General features: G+C 45.5%; 1 protein-coding gene across 2 annotated transcripts; it reads right to left on the minus strand.

Annotated features, from left to right (window-relative positions):
- Positions 1-14,503: 14,503 nt before the first annotated feature.
- Positions 14,504-20,453, minus strand: LOC137369290 (sialidase-3-like). Of its 2 annotated transcripts, none has more exons than XM_068030297.1 (3): positions 20,415-20,453; positions 17,997-18,248; positions 14,504-16,298 (listed from the first exon to the last, which is right to left on the minus strand). In XM_068030297.1, exons 2-3 carry the CDS (start codon positions 18,195-18,197, stop codon positions 15,279-15,281), a joined length of 1,221 nt encoding a protein of 406 aa, XP_067886398.1. In that variant the 5' UTR covers positions 18,198-18,248; positions 20,415-20,453; the 3' UTR covers positions 14,504-15,278. The 2 variants fall into 2 exon arrangements, with proteins under 2 accessions (XP_067886398.1, XP_067886399.1); XM_068030298.1 differs by lacking the exon at positions 20,415-20,453 and adding an exon at positions 20,277-20,351.
- Positions 20,454-27,579: the final 7,126 nt, after the last annotated feature.

Below are 27,579 nucleotides of genomic sequence, written 5' to 3' on the forward strand. Positions count from 1 at the left end.
CCCGAAGATGCACACGTCAGCGATGACGTCATCGGCGCAGGCACTAACCAGTCCTGGCAAGTCGTAACGCAGCGTACGCATAGAGAGCAGGAGCTCGTCTGCGCATGTGTGCACCTTGGCGCAGCCTGATGACGTCAGTGGCCAGCTGCATTGTCAGGAATCACTTTGTTCGTTCACTGTTTGTGGGTCCTTACCATATGCAAACTGGTTACCATGTTGTCTGCTAAGGTGCCTATATAAATGCAGGCTTTTTTGTTACAATTGTTGCAGATAGATAAATACAGATCATTGTTTGACTAATTGTCTTCAAACTGTCAGCATAAACAGAAGGGACTGGATTTTGTATTGAGAATAACCGTGAGGCTAACATAGCTCACCATTATTATGGAGTAAATTGGAGAAACCTCCGGAGTACGCATATGTGCAGTTAAACGTTGAAATCCAAAAGTTGCAGTTATCCTGCTCCTCCATAGGGTGTGCTATAACAGTACCCCGCCGATAGACTTGACGTTGAAATCAATGTAAGGACGTAAAGTTGCAGCGTTTAGGTACTCGTTTCCCCACTAAAAATAGCAGAAAAGGTTAAGGCTGGTGCATTCAGGAGTAAGTGACTTTTTAACGGCATGTTAAGTCATAATTACAGCCAATCAACCTCTTTGGCACTGCATGTTTAATTTTACATGTGTAGCGTCTCAATCCTTCACAATTTAATTAGTGTGGAACATTTTGATTTTTTTTACGTTTTCTGACTCTTTTATCTCTCTCTAATCCCATCTTTCTTTCCTAATCCTTATTTTTTTGCTTTCTTTACATGATTTAAATCTAATTTATAGTTACTGGCTTAGACTCTGCATGTCTGTGTGGATTTTTCAATCTGATTGGTTGAAGAATCTTGCTGTTGCTTGTCTGCTCACAGACACCACAGAACCCTTGTAGAGCATGCTACATAGGATCAGATGCCTGATGACAAGGCTACACTCAAAGTCTGCACAAACTCGATGGACTGCTGTCAACATAGCGAACAGCGAGTCCCATTCTATTGTCACTGACTGCAAAATTTGCAGATGATAGGCAGGTGGAATATCTTGAAAATATTAAAAAGATATTTACTTTCTGTTCTGTCTTTCTAACTTCTACCTCTCCGAGAGAGGCTTCCAGTCTCTTTTATAAATAAAAAGTAGCTTTAACCTTACTTCCAGCAAAAAAAATCTGTAGTTCATATTCCAGTGTTTCTTCCTAATTAATTGGAAACAAAAAAAATACATACTGCAGTATTTTCTGTTTCATATCTGTAATTCACTAATGCTTTAATATCCTTTTAGCATCTTGATAACTAAAATTGTGCACACTGCTGCAAATATAGTTCATCTAGTATATTCTTTAGCCTTAGCATTAACTTATGTTTCCACATTTCTGGCTACATGTCCTGTCACTTTGTTACCTTTTTAATTGTTTCGCCACATTGTCTAGACATTGCCAGAGGTAAGTCTACTTCCAGATGCCTGTCTAAATACTAATTTTACTCTAATAATTTTCCATTTATGTCATACATTATTCCATCTAATGTGCAACACTTTGCATTTGTTAGTATTACATTTCATCTGCCATATATTTGGATCAAGTAGGCAGACATATGATCCCTTTGTAAATATCTAGCTGCATCTTCAGCTTTTACTGCACTGCTTAGTTTAGTGTTATCTAACTTTTTTATTCAGTTCATGGGATGTGGGCATCGCTGGCAAGGCCAGCATTTGTTGCCCATCCCTAATTGTCCTTTAGAAAGTGACGGTGAGCTGCCTTCTTGAACTGCTGCAGTCCATCTGGTGCGGGTGCACCCACAGTGCTGTTAGGAAGGGAGTTCCAGGATTTTGATCCAGTGACGGTGAAGAAACGGTGATATACTTCCAAGTCAGGATGGTGTGTGACTTGGTGGGGAATTTGCAGGTGGTGCTGTTCCCATGCGTCTGCTGCCCTTGTCCTTCTAGGTAGAAGAGATTGTGGGTTTGGAGCTGCCGAAGGAGATGTAGTGAGTTGCTGCAGAGCATCTTGTATATGGTACACACTGCTGCCACTGTGTGTCAGTGGTGGAGGAAGTGAATGTTTAAGGGGTGCCTGTCAAGCGGGCTGCTTTGTCCTGGATGCTGTCGAGTTTCCTGAGTGTTGTTGGATCTGCACCCATCCAGGCAAGTGGAGAGTATTCCATCACACGCCTGACTTGTGCCTTGTAGATGGCATTGGGGACTCAAAAGGTGGGTTAATTGCTGCAGAATTCCCAGCCTCTGACCTGCTCTTGTAGCCACAGTATTTATGAGGCTGCTCCAGTTCAGTTTCTGGTCAATGGTAATCACCAGGATGTTGGGTCAATGGTAATCACCAGGATGTTGATAGTGGGGGATTCAGCGATGGTAATGTCATTGAATGTCAATGGGAGATGCTTATCAGCCCGAGCCTAAATGTTGTTGAGGTCATGCTGCACATGGACACAGACTGTTTCAGTACTTGAGGAGTCACAAATGGTACTGAACATCGTACAATCATCACCGAACAGCCCCACTTCTCACCTTATGATGGAGGGAAGGTAATTGATAAAACAGTTGAAGTTGGTTGGGCCTAGGACACTCCCTGGAGGAACCCCTGCAGCAATGTCCTGGGGCTGAGCTGATTGGCCTCCAACAACTGCAACTATATTCCTTTGTGCTAGATATGACTCCAACCAGCGGAGTGTTTTCCCCCAATTCCCATTGATTTAAATTTTGTTAGGGCTCCTTGATGCCACATTCGGTCAAATGCTGCCTTGATATCAAGGCAATCATTCTTGCCTCACCTTGAGTTCAGCTTTTTTGTCCAAGGCTGTTTGGACCAAGGCTGTAATGTGGTCTGGAGCCGACTGGCCCTGGAAGAACGCAAACTGAGCATCGGTGTGCAGGTTATTGCTGAGTAAGTGCCGCTTGATAGCACTGTCAACAACACCTTCTATCACTTTGCTGATGATTGAGAGTAGACCGATGGGGTGGTAATTGGCCAGATTGGATTTATCCTGCTTTTTGTGGTCAGGACATATTGGGCAATTTTCCATATTGCCGGATAGATGCCAGTGTTGTACTTGTACTAGAACAGCTTAGCTAGGGGTGTGGCTAGTTCTGCAGCACAGGTCTTCAGTACTACAGCCAGGATGTTGTCAGGACCCATGGCCTTCTGCGACAATCTTGCAGTTGGTTTCATAATTCAGGTCATTTGTGTAAATATGAAACAGGCACAGACTCTTGAGGCACTCCACCCACCCAGTTTGTCAAAACAACTCTCGAGCACTCCCTGTGTCCTATCCTTTATCTAGTTCCATACTCTATTCCAGATTCCCAAAGTTTTCAACAACAACAACTTATATTTATTTAGCACCTAATAATACATACCAAGGAGTTTCACAGAAGCAATATAAAACAAAATATGACACTGAGCCACATAAGATGATGCTAGGTCAGATCATCAAAAGCTTGGCCAAAGAGGTAGGTTTTGAACAGCGTCTTAAAGGAGGAAAGCAAGGTTGAGAGGCGGAGAGGTGTAGGGAGGGAATTCCAGAGCGTAGGGCCTAGCAACTGAAGGGACAGCCACCAATGGTGGCGTGGTTAAAATTGGGGATGCTCAAGAGGTCAGAATCAGATGAATAGATATCTAGGAGGATTATGGGGATGGAAGAGATTAGGGGGATATAGAGGGGCGAGGCCATGGAGAAATTTAAAAGCAAGGACGAGAACTTTAAAATCAAGATATTGCTTGACCAGGAGCCAATGTAGGTCAGCAAGCAGAGGGGTGATAGGTGAACGGAACTTAGTGCAAGTTAGTAGATGGGCAGCAGAGCTCTGGATAACAGCAAGTTTACGGAGAGTTGAATGTGGGAGACCAGCTGGGAGTGCATTGGAATAGTCAAGTCTAGAAGTAACAAAGGCATGGATGAGTGTTTCAGCAGTAGATGTGCTGGGGCAGGGTAATATTACAAAGGTAGAAATAGGCAGTCTTAGTTTCTTCTTTCTTTTGGGCCTCCTTATCTCGAGAGACAATGGATACGCGCCTGGAGGTGGTCAGTGGTTTGTGAAGCAGCGCCTGGAGTGGCTATAAAGGCCAATTCTGGAGTGACAGGCTCTTCCACAGGTGCTGCAGAGAAATTTGTTTGTTGGGGCTGTTGCACAGTTGGCTCTCCCCTTGCGCCTCTGTCTTTTTTCCTGCCAACTACTAAGTCTCTTCGACTCGCCACAATTTAGCCCTGTCTTTATGGCTGCCCGCCAGCTCTGGCGAATGCTGGCAACTGACTCCCACGACTTGTGATCAATGTCACACGATTTCATGTCGCGTTTGCAGACGTCTTTATAACGGAGACATGGACGGCCGGTGGGTCTGATACCAGTGGCGAGCTCGCTGTACAATGTGTCTTTGGGGATCCTGCCATCTTCCATACGGCTCACATGGCCAAGCCATCTCAAGCGCCGCTGACTCAGTAGTGTGTATAAGCTGGGGGTGTTGGCCGCTTCAAGGACTTCTGTGTTGGAGATATAGTCCTGCCACCTGATGCCAAGTATTCTCCGAAGGCAGCGAAGATGGAATGAATTGAGACGTCGCTCTTGGCTGGCATACGTTGTCCAGGCCTCGCTGCCGTAGAGCAAGGTACTGAGGACACAGGCCTGATACACTCGGACTTTTGTGTTCCGTGTCAGTGCGCCATTTTCCCACACTCTCTTGGCCAGTCTGGACATAGCAGTGGAAGCCTTACCCATGCGCTTGTTGATTTCTGCATCTAGAGACAGGTTACTGGTGATAGTTGAGCCTAGGTAGGTGAACTCTTGAACCACTTCCAGAGCGTGGTCGCCAATATTGATGGATGGAGCATTTCTGAAATCCTGCCCCATGATGTTCGTTTTCTTGAGGCTGATGGTTAGGCCAAATTCATTGCAGGCAGACGCAAACCTGTCGATGAGACTCTGCAGGCATTCTTCAGTGTGAGATGTTAAAGCAGCATCGTCAGCAAAGAGGAGTTCTCTGATGAGGACTTTCCGTACTTTGGACTTCGCTCTTAGACGGGCAAGGTTGAACAACCTGCCCCCTGATCTTGTGTGGAGGAAAATTCCTTCTTCAGAGGATTTGAACGCATGTGAAAGCAGCAGGGAGAAGAAAATCCCAAAAAGTGTGGGTGCGAGAACACAGCCCTGTTTCACACCACTCAGGATAGGAAAGGGCTCTGATGAGGAGCCACCATGTTGAATTGTGCCTTTCATATTGTCATGGAATGAGGTGATGATACTTAGTAGCTTTGGTGGGCATCCAATCTTTTCTAGTAGTCTGAAGAGACCACGTCTGCTAACGAGGTCAAAGGCTTTGGTGAGATCAATGAAAGCAATGTAGAGGGGCATCTGTTGTTCACGGCATTTCTCCTGTATCTGACGAAGGGAGAACAGCATGTCAATAGTCGATCTCTCTGCACGAAAGCCACACTGTGCCTCAGGGTAGACGCGCTCGGCCAGCTTCTGGAGCCTGTTCAGAGCGACTCGAGCAAAGACTTTCCCCACTATGCTGAGCAGGGAGATTCCACGGTAGTTGTTGCAGTCACCGCGGTCACCTTTGTTTTTATAGAGGGTGATGATGTTGGCATCGCGCATGTCCTGGGGTACTGCTCCCTCGTCCCAGCACAGGCATAGCAGTTCATGTAGTGCTGAGAGTATAGCAGGCTTGGCACTCTTGATTATTTCAGGGGTAATGCTGTCCTTCCCAGGGGCTTTTCCGCTGGCTAGGGAATCAATGGCATCACTGAGTTCCGATTTGGTTGGCTGTATGTCCAGCTCATCCATGACTGGTAGAGGCTGGGCTGCATTGAGGGCAGTCTCAGTGACAGCATTCTCCCTGGAGTACAGTTCTAGGTAGTGCTCAACCCAGCGGTCCATCTGTTTGCGTTGGTCAGTGATTATGTCCCCCGATTTAGATTTGAGGGGGGTGATCTTCTTGATGGTTGGCCCAAGAGCTCTCTTCATGCCATCATACATTCCTCTGATGTTTCCGGTGTCTGAGGCCAGCTGAATATGACTGCATAGGTGTTGCCAGTAGTCGTTTGCGCAACGCCTAGCTGTTCTTTGTGCAGTACTTCTGGCTGCTTTAAGTGCTGCGGATGTTAAATCGCTGGGGGCTTTCTTGTAGTTCAAAAGTGCAATGCGCTTAGCGGCTATGACAGGTTCCAGCTCTTCATTATGAGATTGAAACCAGTCTGCATTTCTCTTCGCACTTTTGCCGTAGGTGGTCAAAGCTGACTCATAGATGGCGTCTCTGATGTGGGCCCACTTGGTCTCAGCATCCCCTGTGGGAGTGTTTTGAAGGGCTGTTACAAGTGAATTTAGAAATTTTTGTAACAGCTGTGGGTGAGAAATTCTGCTCGTGTTGATGCGCGGGTGGCCCTTCTGCTTGGAATGATGCAACTTCTTTGGTCTGAGTCTAACCTTGCTGCACACCAGGGAGTGGTCGGTGTCGCAGTCCGCACTGTGGAAGCTGCGTGTGATTTGAACACTGTTTAAGGCGGCTCGCCTTGTGACAATGAGGTCTAGCTGGTGCCAACGACGTGATCTTGGGTGCCTCCATGAAACCTGGTGACAGGGTTTGGTGTGAAAGAACGAGTTGGTGATGCAGAGGTTATGATAGGTACACAACTCAAGCAGTCTCTGCCCGTTCTCATTCATCCTTCCAACGCCATAGCGCCCAAGGCAGGAGGGCCATGAGTCATGGTCGGCCCCAACCCTGGCATTAAAGTCCCCCAGCAGGAATAGGTGTTCGGTGTTGGGGATGCTGCTAATGATGTTATGGAGTTGTTCATAGAACTGGTCTTTAGCTTCAGGTGCGGAGCAGAGTGTTGGAGCATAGATGCTGAGTAGGTGTACTGGACCAGAGGTGGTGAGCAGTCGGATGGACAGTATGCGTTCCGAGCCATTTGAGGGAGGCTCTATCATGCTGAGCAAGGAGTTTCTGATGGCGAAGCCCACTCCATGCTGTCTTGGTTCTTCAGGATCCCTGCCCTGCCAGAAGAAGGTGTAGTCTTGCTCTGCGAGAGAGCCACTCGCGGGGAGGCGAGTCTCCTGAAGTGCTGCAATGTCCACATTGAATCTACTGAGCTCGTTGTTAATGATGGCGGTCTTCCCAGAATCGTTGATTTGTGTAAGGTCTTCCGACAGGCCAGGACACATAGTTCTGACGTTCCAGCTTGCAAAGCGAAGGGCTGGTACCTTCTTTCCTTTTTTCATGTTGTTTGGTGCGGTGTATCAGTCCACCTTTCGGGCAATGACCCTGAGCTCCAAGCACCCATTGAAGCAGGCAGACTGTGGCGGGACAGAACCTTATTGACCGGGGGCTGCCCGGTTTGAGGCGGGCGGTAGCTGTTCAGTGAGGTGCAATGACCTCTCCCACCGACAAAGGCAACCCGTGGCGCCCAGTTTCTACGCCAATTTATCTGGACATATAACCCGTAACTGCTGCCTTCCGTGTTGTTTTAGTCGCTGTGAGGCAACTATGGAGTGACCTCTCCATGGCGCATGCCTGGCAAATTTATGGAGGTTGAGAGTTGCCCAGTCGTCAAAACCCCCCTCTCGGCCTTTCTGGTGGGGTACAAAGGAGTGCAGGACACGACGTTTGGCACCAGTATGGCTGCAGGAACTGCCGGAAACATGCCAAAGGGGACACATGACCGCCTACGGGGTTCCGCTCCGGATTTTCTGTTAGGGTTTACGCCCTTAGCCTTGGTCTCTCCCGAGACGCCCACAAGGCAGTGGGGTTGTTGGGGCCCCTACACAGGTGTAGGATGGTGCCGGTGGGAGGAGGGGATGCAAGGGGGAGGGGTAGAGGGAGGGGGTGGGGGGGGGGTGCGGGGTGAAGATGGTGCGAGGGGGGGGCGGGCTGGGACGGGGTTGTGAGGGGGTGAGCTGAGAGGGTGGAGCAGGGAAGGGGACGGGGGTGGGGGGGGGTGGAAGGGGGGTAAAGGGGGGGGGAGGGGGGGTGGAATCTGGTGCAGGTAATAAGCCATTTCCTCAGTGCCCACCATCGACGTCCGGAAAGCTCATCCACGTCCTTCGGGAGGTGAAGCATCATTTGGCAGACTTAGAGGTGATTACATTTGCTAAGGGTTTTTTTTTTTTGCAGTGGTTTAAATAAAGGCATGCAGCATTGCCGACAGTGATGTCACAAATATGTGGTCAGAAGCTTATCTCAGGTTCAAATATGACAGCAAAGTTTCGAACAATCTGATTTAGTCACCGACAGCTGCCAGGAAGAGGGATGGTTTCAGTAGCTAGGGAACAGAGTTTGGAGCAAAGACTGAAAACAATGGCTTCAGTCTTCCTAATATTTAATTGGAGGAAATTTCTACTCAACCAATACTAGATGTCAGATAAGCAGTCCAATAATTTAGCAACAGTGGAGGAGTCGAGAGAGGCGGTGGTGAGGTAGAACAGGGTGTCATCAGCATACATGCAAAAACTAATGCTGTTTCAATGAAACTTTGTCAAAAGTTTATTGAAAGTCCAAGTAAACTAAATGACAGGGAATTTGACTAACTCCTTCATATGTAATGTCCTTAAATTCACAGATGTTTGTTGTCACCTTCTACAAACTGTAGACTATTTCTTAACAGTGTCATTTCTATATAGGCCTCTTCCAGCCTACTCAATGAAATAGGTTCCATTACTTTGCCTGATTCTGAAGTTAGGCTAATTGGCCTAAATCAGTTTTGATGAAAGGGCATTGACCTGAAATGTTAGCTCTGTTCCTCTCTCCATAGATACTACCTGATCTGCTAGGTATTTTCAGCATTCTCTGTTTTTATGCATAGAAAGTATTAATTGAATGTTTTTATTGGGCCATAATTTGCTGACAAGGGAATGGTGAGGTTAATGGCACTCGTCCTTATTTATGTGCAAACGGTACAGCAACTTCAGGCGAGGAGCAGATGCACAGTTAAAACTCAACTATCCAAAAAGTTGCTGTTTGAGTTGCGCCGCTCCGCCGTCAGCTTCTTGAAAACAGCATTTCGCAGTCTGCCTTACCATTGAAATGCATTGAATGGCATGAAGTTGCTGTATTTAGCAAACCCAACGAGAGGGGGGTGCAATTCTAGATTCGGTAACGAAGCTGGGCAAGTAGATGAAGTAGCAGTCGGTGACCATTTTGGAGATAGTGACCATAATGGTTAGTTTTAGCATAATCATGGAAAAGGACAAAGATAAAACAGGAGTAAAAGTTCTAAATTGGGGGAAGGCAAATTTTACAAAACTGAGAGGTGATCTGGTGAAAGCAGACTGGATACAGCTACTTGAAGGAAAATCAGTGGCAAACCTGTGGGAAGCATTCAAAAGCGAGATTCCACAGGCACAGTATAGGCATGTCCCCACAAAAATAAAGGCTAAATGTAGAGCCCCCTGGTTAGCTCGAGGCTTACAGGGTAAGTTAAAGCAGAAAAAGAAAGCTTATGACGATCAGAAAAAACTTAATACTTTAGAAAGCCTAGAGGAGTGTAGAAAGTGTAGTGGGGGGCGGGGGGGGTGGTGGTGGGGAAGTAAAAAAAGAAATTAGAAAAGCAGAGAGAACATGAAAAACTATTGGCAGGTAAAATCAAGGAAAACTCAAAGATGTTTTTATCAGTACATGAAGAGCAAGAGGATAACTAGGGAAAGGGTAGGGCCTATCAGAGATGTACAAGGGAACTTACATGTGGATGCAGAAGATGTGGGCAGGGTTCTTAATGCGTTTTTTGTCTCTGTCTTCACAAAGGAGAGGGATGATGCAGACATTGTAGTAAAAGAGGAGGAGTGTGAAATATTAGATACGATTAGCATCACGCAAGAGGAAGTACTCGGGGGTCTGAGATCCTTGAAAGTGGATAAATCGCAAGGGCCGGATGGATTGCATCCCAGGTTGTTGAAGGAAACCAGGGAGGATCATCTTCAAATCTTCACTGAATACGGGTGAGGTGCTAGAGAATTGGAGGTCTGCAAACATTATACCATTGTTTAAAAAGGGTGAGAGGGATAGGCCAAATAATTATCGACCGGTCAGTCTGTCCTCGGTGGTGGGTAAATTATTAGAATCAATTCTGAGGGACAGGATAAACTTCCACTTAAAAAGGCACGGATTAATCAGGGGTAGTCAGCAGGCATTCGTTAAGGGAAGGTCATGTCTTACTAACTTGATTGAGTTTTCTGAGGAAGTAACAAGGAAGATTGATGAGGGAAGTGCAGTGGATGTGGTCCACATGGATTTTAGTAAGGCATTTGACAAGGTCCCACATGGCAGAATGTCAGAAAATGAAAGCCCATGGGATACAGGGGAATGTAGCAGGATGGATCCAAAATTGGCTCAGTGACAGGAAACAAAGGGTCGTAGTCGACGGATGTTTTTGCAAATGGAAAGCGGTTTCCAGTGGCGTTCCACAGGGCTCAGTGTTGGGTCCTTTGCTGTTTGTGGTATATATTAATGTTTTGGACTTAAATGTGGGAGGCATGATTGGGAAATTTGCTGATGATTCAAAAATTGACCGTGTAGTTGATAGTGAAGAGGATAGCTGTAGACTCCAGAATGATATCAATGGTTTGCTTGAGTGGGCGGATAAGTGGCAAATGGAATTCAATCCAGAGAAGTGTGAGGTAATGCATTTGGGGAGGGCAAATAAAGCAAGGGAATACACACTAAACGGGAGGATATTGAGAGGAGTAGAAGAAGTGAGAGACCTTGGAGTGCATGTCCACAGATCCCTGAAGGTGGTGAAGAAGGCATAAGGAATGCTTTCCTTTATTGGCCGAAGTATAGAATGCAAAAGCAGGAATGTAATGCTGGAACTGTGTAAAACACTGGTTAGACCACAGCTGGAGTTTTGCGTACAGTTCTGATCACCACATTACAGGAAGGACATAATTACTCTGGAGAGAATACAGAGGAGATTTACAAGAATGTTGCCAGGGCTTGAAAGTTGCAGCTATGAGGAAAGATTGGATCAGCTAGGGTTGTTTTCCTTGGAACGGAGGAGGCTGAGGGGGTGACTTAATTAAGGTGTACAAAATTATAAGGGGCCCAGATAGACAGGAATGACCTGTTTTCCCTGGCAGAGAGGTCAGTTACCAGGGGGCACAGATTTAAGGTTATTGGTAGAAGGATTAGAGGTGACATGAGGAAAAACTTTTTTCACCCAAAGGGTGGTGGGTGTCTGGAATTCACTGCCAGGAATGGTGGTGGAGGCAGAAACCTCGATATGCATCTGAAGTGCTGTAACCTGCAAGGCTACGGACCAGCTGCTGGAAAGTGGGATTAGATTGGGCGGCTAGATTTTTCAGCCTGTGCAGACACAACGGGCTGAATGGCCTCCCTCTGTGCCATAACTTTTCTCTGGTTCTATTTGTGTGGCTGTTATGAACTAAACTCACCACCAAAGATACAGTAATGTCCATTTCATTCTAAGTACCCTTTAACAATGCTGTAAGTTTCAGTTACTGCCAGTTAACATCTCTGGCACTGAAAATGAACTATTTCAAGTGTTAAGTCTCATACTTTCAGGTTAGAGATTTTTAAAAAGTAAATTTTTAATTTTTGTTTGTACTTTTTTGCTCTCTCTTAATCTAATCTTTCTTCCCCTTTCTGTATCTGATTTGATATTGAATTCATCCACTCTAGTTTACACTTCCCTTCTAGTCCTTGTGTTGTTAATTTCACAATTTTTCAATCTCATTGGCTAAGGTGATACACAGTTGCTTGCCCGTTCACTCAGGTCCCAAATGTCTGGTTTCCCTCGCTGCTGCATTATCAGCTTGTACTTTCTGCAACTCGCTACACAAAAAAATTGAAAACCTAAATATGCGAGGGCGTGTCTAACTAATGTCAGGTGCCATTAGGTGCCCTGCAACAGCAAATTATGGCCCATTTTCTCTTTCCTCAATCTCACCTCCATTTTAATCTTTTAGTATTCTACCCTTAACTTTGACTACTCCACTGCTGTTACGATACTGGGGGAATCTTTGTTTCTTTTCCTAGTTATGGATGTGTTATTTCTTTTAAGCTGCTTCTATATATCTCTGAACTGCTCAAAGCGCTCACTCCCTTCTGTCTTTTTCTATATTTTATTTTAATTGTCCATTCATCAGTTTTAGGAGTTGCTTATTTTCCTTGAATTTGTTTCTTATAATTTAGACAAACTCTGGTCTCCACAAAATTAGAACAATGCTACTGGTCATTAGCTCAAGCTCAATTCCTTGAGTTGCAACTAACATCAGTGCTACAGAATAATATAGCCACATGGATTAATGTATGTTATATAGCCGGTAATGAGTTGGTGGAAGTGATTGAGAAAATATAATCTCATGAACCTGAAGGTGAGATTGTTTTCATTTTAATCACTCTGACACACAATGTTTACATTTTTTTTATTGGTTCGTGGGATGTGGGCGTCGCTGGTTATGCCAGTATTTATTGCCCATCCCTAATTGTCCTTGAGAAGGTGGTGGTGAGCTGTCTTCTTGAACCACTGCAGTCCATGTGAGGTAGGTACACCCACAGTGCTGTGAGGAAGGGAGTTCCAAGATTTTGACACAGCGACAGTGAAAGAACAGCGATATAGTTCCAAATCAGGATGGTGTGTGACTTTGTGGCAGCAGTTTTGCTGACCTTGGGGTCTACAGCTCTTTGCTTTTATGACTCGTTTGTCTGCAGCAGCCTGCTAAGCAAAACCACAACCCACACAGACGTTATCAACGGGCGAATGTAGTATCTGGAGTATGCATTAACTTAAGAAAAATAATAGCTTGTTATGTACAGCCTTATGCGAAGCTGACCTCGGATTCTACATGGTGTATAGTCACGAAGGCCGTCCTGTGTCTATCTCGTAGTTCTGTAACTAATTGGGAAACTGTCAGCTTGGCATCTGTTGTACTATATAAATCCGTGGCGCTCTGGAGCGCTTTGGAGTAGCACCGGACCGTGATTAGGAAAGGTTTGCACCCCATGATATCATGCAATAAAATTTGTTAATGCTCACGGTCTGAGTCTGGAGAATTTCTTTGACAATCAAATTTCTTCAACAATCTGGCATAACAAATTTCTTCAACAGACTTGGAGGGGAACTTGCAGGTGGTGGTGTTCCCATGCATTTGCTGCCCTTATGCTGCCCTAGGTGGTAGAGGTTGCAGGTTTGGAAGGTGCTATCTAAGGAGCCTTGGTGCGTGGCTGCAGTGCATCTTGTAAATGGTACACACTGCTGCCACTGTGTGTCGGTGGTGGAGGGAGTGAATGTTTGTGTATGGGATACCAATCAAGCAGGCTGCTTTGTCCTGGATGCTGTCGAGCTTCTTGAGTGTTGTTGGTGCTGCACCCATCCAGGCAAGTGGAGAGTATTCCATCACACTCCTGACTTGTGCCTTGTAGATGGTGGACAGGCTTTGGGGAGTCAGGAGGTGAGTTACTCGCTGCAGGATTCCTAGTCTCTGACCTGCTCTTGTAGCCACGGTGTTTATATCACTACTCCAGTTATGTTTCTGGTCAATGGTAACCCCCCAGGATGTTGATAGTGGGGGATTTAGCAAACATAATTCCATTGAATGTCAAGGGGAGATGGTTAGATCCTCTCTTGTTGGAGATGGTCATTGCCTGACACTTGTGTGGCGCGAATGTTATTTGCCACTTATCAGCCCAAGCCTAGATACTGTCCAGGTCTTGTTGCATTTCTATACGGTCTTCTTCACTATCTGAGGAGTCACAAATGGTGCTGAACATTGTGCAATCATCAGCGAACATCCCTACTTCTGACCTTATGATTGAAGGAAGGTCATTGATGAAGCGACTGAAGATGGTTGGGCCTAGGACTCTACCCTGAGAAACTCCTGCAGTGATGTCCCGGAGCTCAGATGATTGACCTCCAACAACCATAACCATCTTCCTTTGCGCTAGGTACGACTCCAACCAGTGGAGAGTTTTCCCCGATTCCCATTGCCTCCAGTTTTGCTAGGGCTCCTTGATGCCATACTTGGTCAAATGCTGCCTTGATGTCAAGGGCAGTCACTCTCACCACACCTCTTGAGTTCAGCTCTTTTGTCCATGTTTGAACCAATGCTGTAATGAGGTCAGGGGCCAAGTGGCCCTGACGGAACTTAAACTGAGTGTCACTGAGCAGGTTATTGATAAGCAAGTGCTGCTTGATGGCACTGTTGACGACACCTTCCATCACTTTACTGATGATCGAGAGTAGACTGATGGGGCGGTAATTGGCCGGGTTGGACTTGTCCTGCTTTTTGTGTACAGGACATACCTGGGCAATTTTCCACATTGCCGGGTAGATGCCAGTGGTGTAGTTGATCTCCCCTGATGTTGGTCAGACAAAAAGAAAAATAATACTTACGCATGTTCTTGCAACTATGCTTCAGCTGATCTCCAATGTGTCGTTGTTAACAGGATTGCATATTGTGGTTTATATTTTAAGTCTGGAGACATACAGAAATCATCACATAAATAACACCACATGCACTTTAATTTTTAGTTTCAGTTCACTCTATTAGACAGCTCGGCTGTGTTTAGTAGTCAGTTTGCATCATCTACATTCAACCACTACAGCCTAAAGGGCTACAACTGTTCATGCAAATGCTTTAACATGTAATGAACTGTATAAAGAAAAGTTCTAATAAGGGTACGTCATCTCTTATGGACTGATTCTAATATTGTCCAGGTATTTGTATCATCAATAACATGTTGCTTCTGTATATTAACTTTTCTTGTAAATATCTCTATTTACTTTTAGCATGAAAATAGCAGTTTGACAATGTAATATTTGCTTCCTTTTAGAGTAACAGGCAAACATGGTGTGCATCCCATGTGATCTCTGGTGTTATGTACAATAGGTAAGGTTAGTGTTAGTCCATGCCACAATCCCATATAAAGGTTCGCAGGAGACTTAAGAGTGCATATGGAAGCTGCACTTCTAAGTGTTGGGACAAAGTTCAAATTTGTAACAGTAAACATTGTAAAATGACTTGCTAAACTTAAAAAGTGCACAGCAACTGACAGATGTTTCATAACATTATTGCCACACAGACTATCTCCAAACAAGCTCAATAAGGTAGACATTTTCATTTTAAAGTTAACAACCATAAGAAAGTTACATTGTTATAGTAGCATGCAACATAAGCTTATACAGGTGATCTATATACAAGTTTCATGGGAAAAAATGGATTTTACCAGCATGTGGATTTCCTTTACACTAAGAAGTCATACAGCATTTTCTGTTAGATTTAATCTGTTGCCTTCTTTAGAATGTTCTTAATAACCTCATCAACTTTGTATACAGCGAATGAGATTTGTTCACATTCAAATTTGGAGCCACATTCAAATAAACAAATAACAAGAGGAATTTCTTCCCCAGGAATTTCAACAAAAGCCAATTCCGAGTAGGCACTGGGACCAAGATAAATCACCCAAGGCTCTGTCCAGGTATGAGGACTACCTGGACAAGTACTAAGATAAATTCCTAAATCTCTGCGTGATTTGAAGTTTGTAGTATGCGAGAATAATATAATCTCAAAATCTAATGTTGAGGTATCTTTCTCCTGCTGACATTGATATTCTTTAATGACAGGGTAGATATTGACATGTGAAATTTTTGATGCTGGAAAGTGGATGATACTGCCATGGCAACCACTTGGGGGTTCAACTAGCTTTTTCACCAGATGCCCTTCTGTAAAGGTATGTCCACCGTCTGTGCTGAAAGCCTGCACTCTATACTGTTTCTCACCATGCTTAATGCTCCGAGCATTGCAGTACAGAATAGAGGATCCATTCACTTGATCCAGCGACACCATCTGACATTCCCCACACTCCTCTCTGGAAACAAAGTCCCCAAAATTCCAGTTCTCACCATGATCATCACTAAAGAAGGTGAAAACCCGAGACATGACTTGGCCATCTGACTGTTTCTCGTAAGCATGGGCAGGGATAATAAGGCGTCCAGACCTGAGCTGAATACCATGGCCTGGTCCCACAGCAAATGTTGCCCACTTGTTAATGCACTGACCTATGGTGCAAACTGTCAGATCGGTAGGATTGCTCCAATTCTGTCCTTTGTTCTTGCTGGTGACAAAGCAAAGTCGTGTGACGTTTTTCCCAGTTCTTATTTGATATTGCTCAGGTGTATTTCCAAAGACAACAATGAAGAAGAGGAAGACAGTGCCCGTATCTTTGTCATAGACAGGACAAGGATTCATGGATCGGTGGTTCTTTAGTCGTGCAGACTGAATGCTTGTTACACACTCCCACTGAGAAAATTAAACCAAGAGATAATGAGGTAGAACTGAATCACTTCAATAACTTCCAATCAATTCTGAAGTTTTGAAAACAAATAATGATCTTTCCACTTTCAATACATAAAAGAAAGTAGAGTGAGGGGTGCCACTTGGCTCATCTAGTGCATCCTTCCATAGAAACCAATGGTTCCCTCTACAGCATCAAACCGATCCTTGAATGACTGTAAAGTTTTTGTCATCACTTTGCAGGTATTAATCACTCTTCAACTGAAATGGTGCTCTCTGACTTCAGGACTGAATTTGCCTTTTACCATTTTATAGCAATGTCCCTTATGCTGCCATTGTGGTTTAAACCTTAAATTGTGCTCAGCATTGACTTCACTATTCCAATTATATAAAATTGAATGGTCCCTTTTCATTTGTCTCCTTTTAAAACTGGAGTATTGTTTCTTCTAACTTGTCTGCACAATTCAGTCCTCAGATACTAGAGATCAGGCTCAACCCTTTTTTTACACCATTTTGGGGGCTTTGGTGTTTCCTTAGTGCCTCAGTGAAAAGAACTGAAAATGGCTCAAAGTACTTCTAGATACCCTCATCTGACGATCATCAGCAGAAAAGCTGAGCCCCATCACGCCATCAGATGCCTATGAATATGGTCACACATCACAGTCAGGATATTGCGATATAAAATTAATTTTCTTTCTTGACTTAGAGGATTCTTTATATTTATTAAAATATCATAAATATTAAAAGAGGCATTCTCAGCAATTTGGGTACCTATCTATCATTTCACTATCAGAGATGTCAAGGTCAAGCAGGCTAAAGATAAAGGAATTATTTACAAGTAAAATAGCATAAATACAATAATTGCACCTCATCAACACCGATTAACATAACTAACCCACAAGCACTCCTCAACTTCCAAGACTCATGTGTTGACAAAGTCTAGTTCTAAGATGGCTGGCTACATTTCCAGAGAGAATGTGTATAATTCTACCCACTCTAGGAGTGATTTGATGTGATACAGCAACCAAGGAAGAGCACTGAAACATCGTAACACTGAAGAAACGAATATTATACCATGCAGGATCCTGAATGATATACCCACAGGAAGCTGGTCCTATAATAGGAGATACCCAAGCCTGCACCCCAAGTATTAAAATCCAGCAGGCTTTTACTGAAAGGAAAGCAAGATGACAGGGTACGATGACAACAAATAGCAGAGACGTAATATCATTGATTCATAAAAATCACATCCCATGTAGACCAGGATCGTATACATATGGCATTTTCACTCAATGCTATTGGTTTCTTTCATGTTTTGACCCAGCACACAATACAGAAAGGAAATACCCCCTTCCACACATCCCCAACTAAGCCCTGACTGTAAAATATAATCTCTGATTAAAACCTAAATGCAAATCTCAATTAAAACTGAGATTCCACCCCAGTCATTTTTTAAAAATTCATTTGTGGGATGTGAGCATCATTTATTGCCCATTCCTAATTGCCCTTGAGAAGGTGGTGGTGGTGCACCGTCTTCCTGAACCGTGACCGTTCATCTGAAGAAGAATCTAGGATAGCAACTGTTTGAACTTTATTAAGACATTCTATCAAAAAGTACAAGTGTTAACCAATTTTAAATTTACTAACCACATAAATTTTAATTGTTTAGGGTTCTGCCTCTTGTACATGTTTCTTCCAGTTTACCTCAAAATTCTTTAAAGACTTTTTATACATGCCCCTTCGAAGCATGAGTGTATCAGCATCTTCATCCTTGGAGCCTAATCTCTTCTCAGCAAATGCCAAAAGCATGCCTGTGTCTGGAATGTGGAGTAGTGCAGGAATTCGATACCCAAAACTCTTCTCCTGTTTGAATAGGACAGTTGTGTTCAAACATGAGGAAGCCATTTTGCCAGAGAAATTGGATACAGTGTAGTTATGAAAAAGGTATCAACTTTTCTGCAAAAGGAGAAAGACAGATACTGAATAATGCTTTAAAACTTGCTAGTAAACAGTACACTCAAGTAAGACTCAGTACTGCTGCACAGTGATGCAGTATTTATTCTGGATACTGCTGTGACCAGTAGTACCATACAGTCAATCACCACAGAGAATGAAATTAGGAAAATCAAGGTTGCTACAATTTTTAGAACTACCACCATCTCATTCCATTGCTCACAGATTAAAAAGTGACTCATTGATGTCTTGATTGTTCTCACTGAGAATATTTCTCACTGTCAGTACCAGTTCCACAATTCCAATTATCAACTGACAAATCTTAACAGATTTGAAACTGTGTGGAGAGTGACTGTGATCTAGCAGCACTACGGGCAGAGAAGCGGAGAGATGAGTACTGCATTTGGAAACAGCACAGTGGAATACAGAAATATGAGGGGTGTCTGGAAGCACAGTGGGGGAGCTTGAGCTGGTCTCTACTACATTTGGTGGAGGCTGGGGTATATGGGAAGCAGATCTGAGCATGCAGGGAAAGGTGCAGCTCAACTGAGAATGTAGAATAGGATGGGGAAACGGGGCACTCTGTGGTTGGAATGAGGGGGGTCTCAGCAATGGCCGATCTATTGTCAGTAGGGGAGTGTGGTGGGGAAATGCTCTATGGATGGGGAAGGGGTTTGTCATGGGGCTCTGTGGCTAGGGGTGTTATGATAGGTATAATGGGGTGTTGTGAAGGAAATCCATGTCTTGACGGGTGGGAGAGGGGGGTAGGGAGGGGCATGTAGTAATAAGGGTGGGTGAGAGGGCTCTGTGAATGAGGGAGGTCATGACAGAAGTGTTGTGATGGGGGAAGCAGTGTCCTGACGGGAGGGAGGTGACAGGGATGACGTGACGGGAAGGATATGGGGGGGGGGGGAGTTGTCGTGATAGGTGAGGGAGGTGGCGGGGCTATCATGAGGGGGTGTGTTGTAATGGAGGTTGGTGTGAAGGGGTGGGGGTGTCATGATGGAGGTTGGTGTGAATGGTGGTATTGTGAAGGTGGTGTGTGACAAGAGGTGGTGTAGTGCATGTGTCTGTGGATAGGGGCGGCTCTGGATGAGTGGTGGATAGGCAGCGATGAATGGAGGCAAGTGAGGTGTCTGTGGATGGGGAATGATGGCGGGGGGTGGTCTGTGGATGGGGGATGATGCGGGGGAGGTCTGTGGATGGGGGATGGTGAGAGGGATCTGTGGATGGGGGATGGTGAGGAGAGTCTGTGGATCGGAGATGACGGGTGAGGAGGGTCTGTGAATGTTGAGCGTCTGTGGATGGGGGATGGTGGGTGTTGAGGGTCTATGGTGGTTGAGGGTCTGTGGATGGGGGATGGTGGGTGTTGAGGGTCTGTGGATGGGGGATGGTGGGTGTTGAGGGTCTGTGGATGGGGGATGGTGGGTGTTGAGGGTCTGTGCATGGGGGATGGTGGGTGTTGAGGGACTGTGGATGGGGGATGGTGGGTGTTGAGGGTCTGTGGATGGGGGATGGTGGGTGTTGAGGGTCTGTGCATGGGGGATGGTGGGTGTTGAGGGACTGTGGATGGGGGATGGTGGGTGTTGAGGGTCTGTGGATGCGGGATGGTGGGTGTTGAGGGTCTGTGGATGGGGGATGGTGGGTGTTGAGGGTCTGTGGATGGGGGATGGTGGGTGTTGAGGGTCTGTGGATGCGGGATGGTGGGTGTTGAGGGTCTGTGGATGGGTCTGGTCTGTGATACTCCTACAGATTGGTAGAGACTGGAGGTTTTGGTTGTTGCCATGTGATGTTATGAACATGTCATTTGATTGATTGACAGGACTTTGGATCATTCACAGGTCCAGGTGAATCGACACGACCAACCATCGCATTGAGCGGTGGGCAGGGTTTCACGGTGGCATCCGCCCTTTGCCGCAGCTGCTGTCGCCCTGGCCACCGCCGCCAGGCCCGACTTTCAGCCCCGGCCCGGAGGCGGCTTATGGCCTGGTCGCTACCGACTCATCTCTGGTCCGGCTTTGCGCCGCTCACCCATTTCCAGAACTCTCCACTGTCACCCAGACCGTTATTTCTAATGATAAAAGCAAAATACTGCAGATGCTGGAAATACTCAGCAGGTTTGGCAGTATCAGTGGAGAGAGTAATAGAGTAATAGTTCCCCGCACTCACCCACATGCTCGCGCTCCCTGCGTCACGTGCGCAATGACGTCGACTCTTAAAAGGGCAATGATTCTTTGTGGGTATTGTATCTGGGGTTACGTCTGTGCTTGCCTTTTCCTGGGATCAGTGGAATAGTCTTTGTTCCAGTCCTACTCTTCTTTACACAGCTCTTTTTCCATTATTGGTGATTACATCTACTGTTTTCTGCTCTAACCCTGATCTGGAAAATTTGATCAAGTTTACTTATAATTTCCATCCTTCTTATGGTCCATCTCTTACTCTTCCCTTCCCATCCCATCCTATATTTCTAAATACAAACTGCGTAACCACTTTGCAGAAAACCTCCATTTAGACCGTAAGCGTGACCCCGAGGTTCAAGCCGTCTGTCATTTTAATTCTCTGCACCCCCTCCCACTCTGACCTCTCCTATACTGTTCCAATGAAGCTCAATGTAAACTCGAGGAAGAGCACATCACCTTCTGATTAGGCACTTTACAGTCTTTTTCATTCGTTCATGGGCTGTGGGTGTCACTGGCCAGGCCAGCAATTATTGTCCAAAGGACTCCTGACAACGCAGCCAAGTGCCGACATCATCAATGCCTTCCCAGCTGCGCACATACACAGAACATTTCTACCAGTGTGGTGCTGTGTATGCTCAGCCTATGTCAGCACCCGGCTTGCCAGGAATAACTCGTGCATGCACTCCAAAACCTCATCGCATGCTGGAATGGGGCCGCTCGCTCCGCACCTCCCCGCTGCCTTCCATCAACCACTCACACCTGCCCTCGCTGCTTCACCCCTTAGCCGCTCACGCCCCACCTCTCCGCTGTCTTCCATTAGCCAATCGCACATGCCCTCGCCGCTTCCCCCCTCGGGCGCTCGGCCTTCCCCCCCCTTGGTCACTCACTCCCAGCCTCGTCACTTCCCCCTTTAGCCAATTGCTCCCCGCTGCACCACCCGAAGATGGAGCTGGGAGTGGGGAATGAGCCACCGAAGCAGCAAGGCCAAGGGGTGACAGGGCGATGCAGGAGCCAGTAGCCAAGAAGAGGGAAGTGGCAAGGCCTGGAGCAAGCAGAGGTGGGGTGGGTGGGGGTGGGCTGCTGGGAGGAAAGCGGGGAGGGAACAGCAGAGATGGGGAAGCGGCGAGGGCGCGTGCAAGTGGCCAAGGGGGGGGGAGAAGTGGCTAGCAGAAGGGCGCGGGAGGGAGCAGCAAAGAGAAGCGCGATGGCTTCTATCTGAATTATAGCCCAGAATCCAGTTGCACTGCTGTAATTGTGCAAGAGGATAAGTCACATGAATCTATTTCTAAAACCAATATGTTAGAATAATAAGCATCATACAAAGAGCGAATTGAAAGATGCCTTACAAGGAGAATATTTGGTTCTGTATTAGCACAGGTACTGTTGGGGGTAGGATGGAGGCGGCGATCACAGCCACGGTGGGGATTTGGGTTTAAGGCTGTTTACTTTTTGTGAGAAATTGAGCAGCGCCATCTTTATTACTGGTAGCTGCCTGAGACGTCTCAGACTGCGACGTTTCCATGGATGAGGCTGCATTTGTACATGTGCCAGCACTGCGCCACCTAATGGTTGCTTTGTCAGCAAATGCAGCCTCAACTGCCCATCCCTAATTACCCTAGAGAAGGTGGTGGTGAGCTACCTTCTTGAACTGCTGCAGTCCTTGGGGTGTTGGTACACCAATAGTACTGTTTGGAAGGGAGTTCCAGGATTTTGACCCAGCTATAGTGAAGTCAGGATGGTGTGTGGCTTGGAAGGGGAACTTGCAGGTGGTGGTGTTCCTATGCATCTGCTGCCCTTGTCCTTCTAGGTGATAGAGGTCGTGGGTTTGGAAGGTGTTGTCGAAGGAGCCTTGGTGAGTTGCTGCAGTGCATCTTGTAGATGATAGACACTGCTGCCACTCTGTGTCAGTGGTGAAGGGCGTGAATGTTGAAGGTGGTGGATGGGGTGTCAATCGAGCGGGCTGCTTTGTCCTGATGGATCTGGGCTTCTTGAGTGCTGTTGGAGCTGCAGTCATCCAGGCAAGTGGAGAGTATTCCACCACACTCCTGACTTGTGCCTTGTAGATGGTGGACAGGCATTGGGGAGACAGGTGGTGAGTTACTTGCTTCAGAATTCCTAGCCTCTGACCTGCTGTTGTAGCCACAGTATTTATGTGGCTACTCCAGTTCAGTTTCTGGTCAGTGGTAACCCCCAGGATGTTGATAGTGGGGGAATTCAGAAAATGTAATGCCATTGGATGTAAAGGGGAGATGATTAGATTCTCTCTTGTTTGAGATGGTCATTGCCTGGCACTTAAGTGGCAAGTAACATTTGCGCCACACATCAGCCCAAGCCTGGATGTTGTCCAGTTCTTGCCGCATCTGGACATGGTCTGCTTCAGTATCTGAGGAGTCGTGAATGGTGCTGAATATTGTGCAATCATCAGCGAGCATCCCCACTTCTGACATTATAATGGAGAGGCGGCCATTGATGAAGCAGCTGAAGATGGTTGTGCCTAGCACACTACCCTGAGGAACTCCTGCAGTGATGTCCTGGGACTGAGATGATTGACCTTCAACAATCTTCCTTTGTGCTAGGTTACTTGCCTCTTATCTGCTCAAGATTGGATGTTGTCCAGGTTTTGCTGCATCTGGATACAGGCTGCTTCAGTATATGAGGAGTTGCAAATGGTGTTGAACATAGGGTTGGGTCAAACAAAGTTCAACAATTTCAGATCCTAGCTCCTCCCCATTTTTCAGTTGGCAGCTATTGTTAATGATTCTACTATCCCCAGTCACACCTCATCTTGACCCATCTTTTGTTACTTCACTTGTCCCATTAATATCCCCTTTTGCAATGCACCATCATCCCTTTTGTCATTTACTCTCTCCTGCCTTCCACAGGATCCTCGGTTTTGTTCTCCCCCTGCCATTCCCCTTACTCCGCCTCTGTACTTACTTAAAACTTGTTACAGCTCTAACCTTTTCCAGTTTGATTGATAGGTCATCAACCTGAAATGTTAACTCTATTTCTCTCTCCACTGATGCTGCCTGACCTGCTGAGTATTTCCATCATTTTCTGTTTTTATTTCAGATTTCTAGCATCTTGTGTTCTGCTTTAGTATTCAGAGTGGTTTGATTGAGGTGTTTAAAATAATGAAGGGATGGGATAAATAAGTAGAAACGGACAGTTTTCCACAGTTAAGGGTCTAGGGCAAGAGACCACAGATAAAAGATTCAATTTAAGTGATTTAGGCTAGAGGAGGAGGGAATACCTCTTCACACACATGACGAGAGGTAATAAAAGCAAAATACTACAGATGCTGGAAATCTGAAATAAAAACAAGAAATGCTGGAAAAACTGAACAAACGAAGATGAAATAAAATAAAATAAACACAAAAAACCAAAAAATATATATAAAAAAAGAGAAGAGAAAAAAAAAACTAAAAATAAAAGTAAAATGGGGGGAGGGGGGCCATCAAGCTCTGAAATGATTGATCTCAATGTTCAGACCGGCAGGCTGTAGTGTGTCTAATCGGTAAATGAGATGCTGTTCCTCGAGCTTGCGTTGATGTTCACTGGAACACTGCAGCAATCCCAGGACAAAGATGTGAGCATGAGAGCAGGGGGGAGTGTTGAAAGGCCAGCAACCGGAAGCTCGGGGTTATGCTTACGGACTGAGCGGAGGTGTTCCGCAAAGCGGTCACCCAATCTGCATTTGGTTTCCCCAATGTAGCGGAGACCACATTGTGAGCAGCGAATACAGTATACTACATTGAAAGAAGTACAAGTAAATTGCTGATTCACCTGAAAGGAGTGTTTGGGGCCTGGGATAGTGAGGAGAGAGGAGGTAAATGGGCAGATATTACACCTCCTATGACTACAGGGGAAGGTGCCATGAGAAGGGGATGAGGTGATGGGGTAATGGAGGAGTGGACCAGGGTGTCATGGAGGGAATGATCCCTTCAGAATGCTGACAGGGAAAGGGAGGGGAAGATGCATTTGATAGTGGCATCACGCTGGAAGTGGCAGAAATGGCGGAGGATGATCCTTTAGATATGGAGGCTGATGGGGTGGAAAGTGAGGACAAGGGGAACCTAATTTCCTTTCTGATTTCACCCTTCCACTTTCTATACCCCTCCCGGCTTTCTGTAGTATTGAGTTCTCAGTGTTGGATATAAGCTTTCCTTTTCTGCCTCATCTTACCCTGTAGGCTCCTTGACATTCATGGGGCTCTAGATTTGGCTGCCTCACCCTTTTTCTTTGTGGGACTATGTTTATCCTGAACCCCTTGAATCTCCCCTTTGAATGCCTCCCACTGCTCTGACACTGATTTATCTTCAAGTAGCTGTTTCCAGTCCACTTTTGCTAAATCACTCCTCAGCTTAGTAAAATTGGCCTTGCCCCAACTGAGAACTCTAACTCCTGTTCTATCCTTGTCCTTTACCATAATGTTAAAACTGACTGAATTATGATTACTACCACCAAAATGCTCTCCCACTGCCACTCCTTCCACCTGCCCATCTTCATTTCCTAAAACTAAGTCTAAAACTGCATCCTCTCTTGTTGGACTTGCTGCATACTGGGCAAAAAAGTTCTTCTGAATGCACCTCAAGAATTCCGCTCCCTTAATTCCTTTCACACTAAAACTATCCCACTTAATATTGGGGTAATTAAAATCCCCTATTTCTGTCTTATTGTTCTTGCACTTCTCAGAGATTTGCCTACATACCTGCTCTTCTATCTCCCTCTGACTGTTTGGGGGTCTATAGTACACTCCCAGCAGTGTGATTGTTCCTTTTTTGTTCCTTAGCTCAATCCATATGGCCTTATTTGATGAACCTTCCAACATATTATCCCTCCTCACAGTTGTAATAGTTTCCTTGACCCAAATTGCCACCACCCCTCCTTTCTTATCCTCCTCCCTATCGTGTCTGAAAACACTGTAACCAGGAACGTTGAGCTGCCATTCCTGTCCCTCCTTAAGCCATGTTTCTGAAATAGCTATGATACCATACTGCCATCTGTCTATCTGTGCCCTCAGCTCATCTGCTTTATTTGCTTTACTCCTTGCATTGAAATAGGTACCCTTGAGCACTGCCAAACTTTATTTTCTAACCCTTGTTTCCTCTGTCTTCCAGGCTCATCCATTAATTTTCTGCCTTCCATTTTAATATCTGATTTTGTCCCAGCTGAGTCTACCCTCAGGTCTCCATCCCCCTGCCAAACTATTTAAACCCTTCCCCAACAGCACTAGCAAAACGTCCCACAAGGAACTCAGTCCCGGCTCTGTTCAGGTGCAACCCATCTGGCCTGTACAGGTCCCATCTCCCCCAGAGCCGGTCCCAATGTCTCAAGAATCTGAAGCCCTCCCTCCTGCACCATCTTTCCAGCCATGCATTCATCTATCTTATCTTCTATTTCTATACTCACTTGTGCATGGCACTGGGAGTAATCTGGAGATCATTACTTTGGAGGTCCTGCTTGCCTAGCTCCCTAAATTCTGACTGCAAGACCACATCCCTCTTTCTACCTATGTTGTTGGTTCCGATGTGGACCACGACTGCTGGCTGTTCACCCTCCCCCTTCAGGATGCCCTGCACTGTTCAGTGACATCCTTGACCCTGGCACCAGGGAGGCAACACACCATCCTTGATTCACGTCTGCAGCCACAGAAACACCGGTTTGTTCCCTTGACTATTGAATCACCTATCATTATGTCTCTTCCATTCTTCCCTGTACCCCCCTGTGCAGCTGAGCCATCCGTGGTGCCATGGACTTGGCTCTGGCTGCACTCCCCAAGTGAAGCATCACTTTCCTCAGTATTCAGAACTGAATACCTGTTGGAGAGTGAGATGCACTCAGGGGTCTCCTGCACTACCTGCCTGATTCTTTTTGACTGCCTGGTAGTCACCCACTCCCTCTCTCCCTGCATACTGTTAAGCTGTGGGGTGACCACATCTATAAATGAGCTATCCATGTAGCTCTCATCCTCATGAATGCCGCTCAAGTTCCAAAACCCGGAGCTCAAGCTGCTTCAACTGATGACACTTCCTGCACAGATTGTTTTCCAGGATACAGGAAGCATCCTAAAACCCACACATAGCACAGGAGATGCAATCTCGAGGTTTAAGCAACCCCGCCATTCCTTTATTTATTCATTGACCCTTTGCTACTGCTAAAAAAACCTTACCAATACTACAACAGCTTAGAATTATTAATAAAACTTCAGATAAATCCTACTAAAAATCAATACAGTTCACTAGTTAAAATAAACCTTACGCAAAAAAAAATTTGAATAAATACAAGCTGATAAGAAAGCCAGCATGCATTTGTAACTGGACTTGTAAAACGTCATGTCTATTTTCATGAGGTAACAAACATGGTAGATAAGGATAAAAGTAAAATACTGCGGATGTTGGAAATCTGAAACAAAAACAAGAAATGCTGGAATCACTCAGCAGGTCTGGCAGCATCTGTGGAAAGAGAAGCAGAGTTAACATTTCGGGTCAGTGACCCTTCTTCGGAACTTCGGTTCCGAAGAAGGGTCACTGACCCGAAACGTTAACTCTGCTTCTCTTTCCACAGATGCTGCCAGACCTGATGGTAGATAAGGAAGTGTGTATGAATGTTATTTATATGAACTTCCAGAAGGCATTCAACAAGGTTCCACCTAAGACTGTGAACAAAAATGGAATTGGAGGAAACCTATCTGCTTGGGTAGGGAATTTGTTAGGAGACAGAGAGTTGGGATAATGTGTATCTACTCAAATTGGCAGGATGTGACTAGCGGTGAGCCCACAGGTATCTGTACAGGGGCCTCAGCTTTGGGCTATATTTATCAATGACTTGGATGAAGGAATAGAGAGCTGTATATCTAAGTTTGCTGACAATACTAACTTAGGTGGCACAATAAATAGTGTAGACAGGAGCAGAAGATTGCAGAAGTACCATTGATAGATTAAGTGAATGGGCAAAACCGTGGCAGGTGAAGTTCATTGTGGGAGTGTGAGACGTCATCCACTTTGGAATAAGATATATCAGAGCATTTTTTAAATGGTGAGAAGCTAGGAACTGTGAATGAGTAGAAAGATTTAGGGGTCCAAGTATAGAAATCACTATAAGCTAGTAGACAGGTATAAAAAGTAATTTAAAAGGTTAATGGAATATTAGCC

Source organism: Heterodontus francisci, chromosome 4, assembly GCF_036365525.1.
Source record: "Heterodontus francisci isolate sHetFra1 chromosome 4, sHetFra1.hap1, whole genome shotgun sequence".
Taxonomy (NCBI): domain Eukaryota; kingdom Metazoa; phylum Chordata; class Chondrichthyes; order Heterodontiformes; family Heterodontidae; genus Heterodontus; species Heterodontus francisci.

Bases quoted from the DNA above. Each gene is read 5' to 3' on its own strand.
- LOC137369290 (XM_068030297.1), bottom strand. From the start codon at position 18,197: ATGGCTTCCTCATGTTTGAACACAACTGTCCTATTCAAACAGGAGAAG. The intron at 16,299-17,996 runs GTAAACTGGAAG...TAATTTTCTCAG, and splicing joins AGTCTTTAAAGAATTTTGAG to TGGGAGTGTGTAACAAGCAT.